Source organism: Merops nubicus, unplaced genomic scaffold (assembly GCF_000691845.1).
Source record: "Merops nubicus isolate BGI_N331 unplaced genomic scaffold, ASM69184v1 scaffold5374, whole genome shotgun sequence".
Classification (NCBI taxonomy): Eukaryota; Metazoa; Chordata; class Aves; order Coraciiformes; family Meropidae; genus Merops; species Merops nubicus.
Window position 1 is genome coordinate 1 of NW_008603672.1, and position 8839 is coordinate 8839.

Below are 8839 nucleotides of genomic sequence, written 5' to 3' on the forward strand. Positions count from 1 at the left end.
CCCCCCACCCCGCCCCTATCAGCCCCGCCGAGCCCTCCCTCGCTCAGCCCCCAGCAATGTGCAGCGCTCGCTTCTCGCCTTCCTGGAAGGGCTCAACTCCACTTTCGGCTCCTCCAGACTTTCTCTGCTTTTGCCATCCGGAGGCACCCTCCCTCCGGTCCAGCTCCTCCTGTGCCTGCCTCTCTGTCTCGGCTCTATCCCGTTAAAAGGCTGCGCCCCTGCTCCGCTGAACCAGTGCGTTGGCTGACTTGATCTGGGCTGAAGGCTGGAGGTTGTCGGCGAGGGAGAGGAGAACTGTAGGCAGCTTTCCATTTGCAAAGTGAGCAGTAATTGCAAGAAGACAGCCTCCCCAGTTGGAATCAATAGTCTGCTTTCTTACTGCTAAGGGCACTTTGGAGCAGCAGTAGGTCACTGAAGTAACTCCAGCACACTGCTGACTGCGGAGTTGTAAAGAACTACATGCAAGTGGCTGCAGTAGTGCTGGAAAACGCTTTGCTGTTACCAGGGACACAATAGTTTTCAAGTCATTAGAGCTTCGCTTCTGGTCCTCTCCATCCATTATACAGAGAGGGTCATTCTTTGGAGGGATGAGGTTGGAGCTGTGATTTCTTCCAGTGTTGTTCTAGTGGAGGGGGGTAAGGGTGAGGAAAAAGGCTTTAGAAGCAAAACCCCACTGCTGCTGAATTCAGCTTTACTTGAATTTCCCAAAATCTTTCCAGGTACAGAGGGAGACAATGCCAGAGAACCTGAGTCTTCTTCGGGCTTTTGGGGTTTTTTTCTTTATCTTCTGGACAGCTTTTAATACAGCCTTAGTGGATGTGGTTGGATCGGAGCAGCAGATCCCCTTGTCTGTGTAAGTGCTTTCATGCTATTGCTCTCAGGACCATGTTCAAGGATGAGAACTAGGCTGCTCAAGTCCTTATCTTTTTGTATTGCAGATACTTGACTGTGGAAGGCACTTTTGCTGCTCTGTCAGCTGTGTGTAAAGTGGTAGTCTCCAAGGCACTCAGTGCTACTTGGATTTTATTGTAGGCGCATGTGTTGGTGGAGTATGTGCCCGCAGAGTCTTAAGTGCTTGTGCTTACTGAAGTTGATGCTGTTAACTCCTTCTCATATAAGAATTTATCTTTCAGAATTGTTTTGCCATTTTGTTTGCCTTTCTTCTTTCAAGGGATATATGTTATATTGTGTCAGAGCATGTTTCTGTACAAGTTGTTTTTTTAAATTCAAATAGTGCTGGTTGTTTAGTTTCTTGTCAGAGGCCTTACCTTAGCACAGCGTCTAGTTTATGCTTATACTTCAACGGCTTTGCTAATCTCTTGCTGTGCTTAGGTTCCTTAGTGAGCTCTGTAATGCAAAATTGCTGGGATCCTTCTGAGTGCAGCTGAAGCTGTTACAGTCTGTGTTGCTTCCTATGACATGTGTATTACATTTCTTCCTGTCTCTCTCTTTTTTTTTTTTTTTTTTTTTTTTTTCCTCCCCTCTCTTCACAGTGTAAAGCTCTGGGCCTCAGCATTTGGTGGAGAGATCAAATCTATTGCAGCCAAGTACTCGGGTTCCCAGCTCCTGCAGAAGGTAAGGATCTGTTCAGTGGTAATGAGGAAGGTTTTAGGAGAGAAAATGGAGGCAGTTTTAATTTTTAAATGAATAGGAAAGCAATGCTGTATATGCTTTGGTCCAAGATCTATTTTTGTATTGCATACTAGTCCCTGGTGACTCTTTGCATTGCACTGCACTATCTGTAGAGTCCTTGATTAAACTGATATTTTTATGTTTGGAATGCTTTTTGGGGTTATCATTAAAAAGTGATCTCTAACACTTCTAGTTCTTGAAGTCTAGGCTTCAGCCTAGATTGCGGATGTTTAATCTGGTTGCTACATTGTGATGTTGATGTTTCTGTGTAGAAACAGCTGCTTCTTATGAAAAATGTTAACTTCATTCAAGGAGCAGAATTAGTGCATATTGTATTATTTTCACCCTGTGCTCTATGTATGCAATTCACTGTATCAGGGTAAGGCGGCTGCACTGTTGTTTGTCATCTCTGCAGTTTTCACAATCCCATTATTCCCCCAATCATCTCAACCCAGTGCTGGGATGTATTACATCATTACAGATAAGAGGAATGAATGTGGTTATCTTCTTGCTCAGCTGCACAGCTGTATAATAAGCTAGCGAAGTATTACAAAAACTTGAGAAATTGGTGTAAGTCTACATAATTGGGGCAGAGGGTAATGAGAAAGTGTATTTGAGTGGAAGGTATAGATCAAGGACTGTGTCTACTCCAATTTAAATATGCAACCTATACTAAAGTTATGTATTACAGACTTTCTTTCAGCAACTGCTGTAAAAATAAATTGAGAGACTAAAAGGAACATGTTAGAGACTTTAAGACTGATTTTGCGGCGTTTAGTATGTGATCCTTGAACTGCAGTATGCAAATGGAAAAACATTGAAACATTCCCTAACTATAGAGACACGCATTCAACCCAAACGTTAAATTTCTGCTGTTTTTTTTAGATGTGATTCTTGGTTCTAAGTCACATGTTAATTGTGGCTGGGTTTGGTGTTTTTTGGTGTTGTGTTTTTTTGTTGTTGTTGTTTGGGTTTGGGTTTTTTTTGTCTGATTATGAAGGAGATTCCTTGAGCTTGTAGCACTCACTTTCAAAGGCTTGTATATTTGTGAAATTATGTAATGGACTGTAGATGTAGCAGCTAGAATAAAAAGCTTATGCTTTCCATGTAAAATGAAAGCAACTGACTTAATGATTACGAAAGGCGTATGAGTTCCTTAGCAGTATCTGCATCTTCAGTGTTGTATACCCAGGACTGCAAAACATGAACTTCACTAAGCTAAAATACAGAGCTACTAAGAACAAAAATATTTGAGGTCTCTTACTACCTTTCAAGGCCATTAAATTAATTCATTTCAATATATTGGACAAACTTTTGTTTTAATATGAAACTCTGAACTTTCAATATTTTTTATACTTTTAGACTATGTTCTTTAAAAACTGTATAGTCTTATATAATCTCTTTTTTTAAGAACTCCTGGAATTTATAAAACAGATGGGCCTTTCAGTTTTAATTAGTATCTAATCAAGTATTATTAAAAGGCTTTAATTTCTTATTGGGCTATAACAAACAGGTACCTTTATTTAACTTTGGAACTGTTCCATGCACAACCATTTTTGCACTAAAATGGCTTTAAACATTAAATCTGCTGAATACAGATAGTCAACATTTACTTCAGAAATATGGAATAAACCATGTTTTACAATCATACTAAAATCCACAAAGAATCAGTATGATATCCTTAGTCATTCTTCTTGTCCTCATAGTAGATACTGCTGCTATCCCTTCTGTAATGTATTTTTTCTCCCTGAAGTAAAAAGATGTCTTCCTATTGGTTGTTATAATTGTAGGTAATTGGAAGCTATACATTTTACCTTTTCATCAGCATCTTTTCTATTTCACTAACAAATCTGTGCTCCTGTTCTTGAAGGTGGACAGTGTGTGTTCATGTCAAGCTATTTTGCTTTTGTTTCTTGCTTTTGTTATATTTCATTACTGAATGAAAGACGGGAGAGACAAAACATAGATTTGACAGCTGTTTAGAGCATTTTTTATGCCTCTGTCATGCCAGTGTTTTGTGGGGGGTGTTTTGTTTTTTTTCCCCACCCTTCTGGTTACAATAGTTATAGAAAACCTCAGGTACTTTTTATTTAGAATTTCAAATGCCTCTGTCCTTTTATGCTTACTATTTCTTGTTGATCATGGCAACTGAGCATGGATGCTGACTTTAACATGTATCTTTCTGTATTGTTATAAAGTCTATTTCTTCTGTAAGCTGGTCTCAATAAAAACATACCAAACTTCAAGATCTGCAAGCATTTTCAACATGCAAAGTCAGTGACAGATGTTGTCATAACACTTAAGGAACTGATAGCACAGTAGGGCTCTAAATGCAAACGCCTTTTTCCCCACCCCCTCACACCTCACCTCTGTCCCTCCCCACTAGCCAGGCATCAAGAATCCATTTGGTATTTACTGTGAGCTCTGGGTGATCAGAATCAATGTCTTTTTAAAGTCAAGGTTCCACTTTTAGAAGCAGTGTGGCTTCTAATAATGTTGGAGGAATCCACATTTTCTGATTATTAATTAAGCATTGTTAAAAAAATGAAGATATAAAAAGTGTGTATAATTGTGTATCTGGGCAGTATAGATTTCTCAATTACCAACTGCTTTGTTTTGCCATTTAGTTTAATAAATATTTGCTAAATGAAAAATTAGTGTAAAGGTTACGTGATTCATTTTGAAGTATATATACTGAGTGCTACTTTCAAAGCAATACCTTTGAAATCAAAGTATGATTGACAGTCTCTCCTGCCCAAATGATTTACACATTGAGTCATTTGACCTAGACTTAAATTTCACTGAGCAGATGAAATTGTGAGATACTCAGTAAAGCAAAATTTTGCTAGGTTATTGCTCTCAATGTTAATTTATTTATTAGAGTTCTTAAGTCTGGCTGTACTGTGAACATCAAATGAGTAGCTATCATTGCTGTCTCCTTGAGTTTCAAAAAGATGCCTAAGAATATTTTTGTTGCTTTTTGAAACTGTTTTTTTTTTTAACACCCTTCACACCTTATCTTAATGGAATGTTTTATTATTTTATTGCAATAGGATAATATTACCCATGTATCTTGTTATGTCTCCTATGAATAGATGTGATATATGATTTTTTTACCAAAATTGACTTTAAATACAGACACTGTAAGTAGCTCAGAAAACAATAAACAATAATAATCCAGTAAATTATGATGAGCTTTTAAGCAAAATTGGCACTTTAAAATGTAGCATTTTAATGTTCTACTGCTAGTTTTCAGAGTGAAGGAAGACCACAAAAAAAAAAAAAAAAACACACAAAAGGAAATAGAATAATATTATTTCTAAGTTATCTGATTTATGGAAGTATTACAGTTGTGGTGTAGATTTGACAGCATACAAGAAGTTACTTGATGCTGTAGAGACATGCATCCTTCACCTACTTTGCAAATACTGCTGGGGCCTAAGAACCGATTCAAATTTTTGTCTTATATGCTTACATTTTTTTCCTTTGACTTGCAAAAGACATCTGCCTTATTTGAATCTTGATGCCTCTTTAAACTTTTTTTATTTAAACACTCTGATTATGTTTAGTGAGTCCTGTAGTAAATCTAAGAGTTCCATCTCGCTGGCAAAGCCAGGCTTTTAAGTATATAATGCAAAGCAAGGGTTAGGTGCCAGGGAGGTATTTGCTTCAGCTGCTATGATTAGAATTTTGGAGGAACAGACTATAGGGAATGATACCACTCACATTACGGTGTCCATGATAATGTGTTTTCAGTTCCATTCTGTTGCAAAATAGTAGTAATAAAAATGGAAGCAAAAACTGCATGCAATATGCCTTCTGTTAATATTAAAAATAATTTTTTTGTTACAAAGTAAGCCTTTTCTAATATTGATGAAGTGTCATATTCTTTAAAAATGCAGTGTGGTCTGTGCTTTCTCAGGTTTCTTTTTGAGAGACTACGTTTTTTTTTTTTTTAAATATGCTGAGCTCTGATAATTTTTGATGTGATCCTGAGTAGTTGATATTATTCTACTGCAAATGTGAGGACAGTTTCTAACTGAAAAGCAACTTTCATTTATTGGTTCTGCCATAAAGGTTTCTTGCTGAAGACAAGCTTGTTTAAAGCTATCTCAGATTTTTCTTATGTAAGTCATCTAATGGAGTCTTCACTGTTATGTAAGCACTGACTGCCTTGGTCTAAAGCAGTCTGTGTACTCTGCATCTGTCTACTCCTTTCAACAAATTCTTCACTGTGTTAGGAATTCTCAAATCATTGTCTTTTCTCAAAGCAGGTTTTTCAATCATTATTGTAGTCTTACTTTTGAAAGCTGAGAATTGCATTTTGTCTTACCGATGAGGTTTGGTGCTGTATCTTCTTCATTTCTTACAACTACAGAAATGTCAGTGCAAAACTAATATAACAGGGTGATTTAGATCAATTAGCATTCAGCTGGTGTATCTGATTCATGCAGTACATCTATCTTTAGTTTTAAATCGTATAATAGTGACTGAAATTCTTAGAGAAGTTTAGTCTAATCATCTTGACATTAATTGCTTTTTTTTTTTATTCATCCTGGTGTTGATTTTGGTCTTTGTAGGCTGTTTCTTTGCTCACAACACTGCAACTACTGCTTTGAAGGAAAGCTCAGTAGGACTGAGATGTGCAGTTTAAAGGACAGGCATGGATTTGCTTCTTGGATATCAATTTAAACTTTTGCCAGCTGAGAATTTTAAAATTGAAAAAATGCTGATTTTTTTTTCCCTATCAAAAATAAGAAAAAAGATCAAAAATCTGTAGACATATGACTATAATTTAAAAAAAGCCAAACACCCCCCCTTCCAAAAACCTCAAATCAAGAGCAACAACTCCCTCTTTCGAAAACAAACATCCCCACCAAAACAACCAAATAACCTCCTCCTCCACACCAACACAAAACAAATACAACAGCAAAACAAACTCAAACCCAAAAAAACCACCAGGCACTGAAAGCTTTATTCAGAGTTAATTTTCAAGCTCCTTAAATCTGGATTATGTAAAATATTTCTCCTAGCACTGAATTAAAAGCAAGCGTTAGAAAATAAAAGAAATATGCATCTCAGAATCTTAAATCACTTTAATTCTGATCATTAATGCAAATGATGCTTTGGAACTTGCAGAGCTTGAACTTCTATCCCCTTTAATTCTTACAGATCTTTAGGCTACATGAATCGCAAGGTTTAGTCTCCATACCAAATTACTTACAGATAATTTCAGTGTGTTTGGTGAAGTATTTAATTTTGTTATCTGCAGACAGAAAGAAGTAAATTCTTTTGGATGGGTATTTTAATTCTTCAAGAAAAAAATAAACACATTCATATGCTCCTAACATATTATGTGGAAAAACCTGCTGGCTCCAATACTAATTTTCACGTAGCATATTGATTTGGAGAGGAAAATATCACAGTGCCAACAAACTTTCAGTATTGTGGTCTCTCCTTCTCAATAACAGAGAATGATTTTTCCTTCTTTCATGTAACAAAGTTCTGCCTTCTCTGGAGATAATGGAAAATTTTCTTTGTCTTCAGTGAAGTTAGAACTGCATCTTGAATGATCTATGGTCTTACTCTCATCTCCCGCTTGAATGTTAAGGTAGGAGGAATAATTTCTTGGCAACGTTTTTAAAATGTAGTCAAAATCAGCTTGAATATCATTTTGTTTTATATTTCTGTTTAACAAAAAGGAAAGCCCTGTTTTAAGCCACACTGAATTCATGCTCTTCTGCAATCAACACTCTATATTTTGCAGTATTTTCTGTGTCTTTCTGGGTTTTGCAAGCACAGCATGATCCCCTTGCTGGTATTACTGAAAGTAAATAACTTCTATTGTTAGTATGTAATAGAAATACTAGATGGCTTCAGTAACTATATGATACATGCATTACACTTTCAATAATACCTTTTAATATGTAAATTATTGAGTGGACAATCCAACTGGAAAACATCAGATCTTGAAAGGAAATGAGTGCTAATTCCTTCGCTTAATGCACTTATGGTTGTTTGTTTTCACATCCTGTATTGGAAAATGCTTACATTTCAAGGTTAAAAGAGCCAGTTTCCATGCAAATTATCTTGACAGTGGAGGTATGTAGAGCCTTGAATAGATGCCGCATTATAGTGGTGATTCACTTTTAAGCAACTGCTAATCAATACTCTACACTTTCAAATGTCATTACTGTTCTGTAGGGTACAATTTTTTGTTGCTGATAGTAAGTGGTTACACATTGTACAACACAAATTATATATTGATAGGATAGGCTGTATTTACGTTGTTGTAGAAACTTCACCAAAAGGTTCTCATGAAATACTTTGATAAATATGTTGGTCTTGTAATGTTCCTTTTTTTCTTTTTCTATGTATAATGTTTTTGCAAAATTGCATGGATGTTTTTGTTACCCCATTTAGCATCTGCCCAGTTCATTTGTAAAGTTTTACTTCCTTAGAATGAATGACAAATCATTGCAAGATTTGTGTTTTAAAAGAAAGTCGGTCCAGACGACTTTTTTTTTTTTTTAAAAAAAAAAAAGAAGAAAAAGACAAACATTTATTTATTTTCCCCCTTCAATCTTACCTGGACAGAAGCTGGAAAGTGTCTTGGAAGCCTTTCCAGAAGTGATGAATTCCAGGGACTGAAACTTTTGGGAATATATCCTGCCCTCAGCTCTCCCAGTTTATAGCTGATAACTAGTACACTGTTTCTGAGGATGATGATAAAAGACATGAGGAGATTGTGATTGGTCAAGAGATACAGACTTGTTTACATAGGAGTGTACAGACGTTAAAAACAGCAACTGCATTTAATCTGGGAATAAAATACTAGACAGTAGAATACAGGGCACACAAACTAATCTGCTGTAAATCCTTCCTGCCAAAGACAGTTGGCTTCATGCAGTCTTTAGCAGGATCTTAGCAGTAGCCAGAGCATCTCGTATTGTTTTAACCAGCTAGACGGGAGCTGACAGTAGATAGAAGTCAAGTTTAGAAGAATATAATTTGTTTAGCTAGACAAAGGTAAAATAAGGCCATTTCATCAATGGTGCTCATTGAGAATGAGGGGAGAAATGGATTTGAATTTATAGTGAAGTTGATGTTGGGTGCATATCTGTATATTTGAAGTTATCTGGGTTCAAATCTTGGACAAGCCAGTTGCTGGGAGTGTGTGTGTTCAAACGTATCTTCAAAACAGGAA

General features: G+C 36.4%; 1 protein-coding gene across 1 annotated transcript in view; it reads left to right on the forward strand.

Moving 5' to 3' along the window:
* Positions 1 to 734: 734 nt before the first annotated feature.
* LOC103771459 (voltage-dependent calcium channel subunit alpha-2/delta-3) overlaps positions 735 to 8839 on the forward strand; it is a gene marked incomplete at its 3' end in the record, with an annotated part of 286197 nt that continues 278092 nt past the window's right edge. Inside the window, exons 1-2 of the mRNA XM_008938755.1 lie at positions 735 to 853; positions 1494 to 1575. Of these exons, the coding sequence (XP_008937003.1) occupies positions 735 to 853; positions 1494 to 1575 (201 nt within the window). The remainder of the gene's footprint in view (positions 854 to 1493; positions 1576 to 8839) is intronic.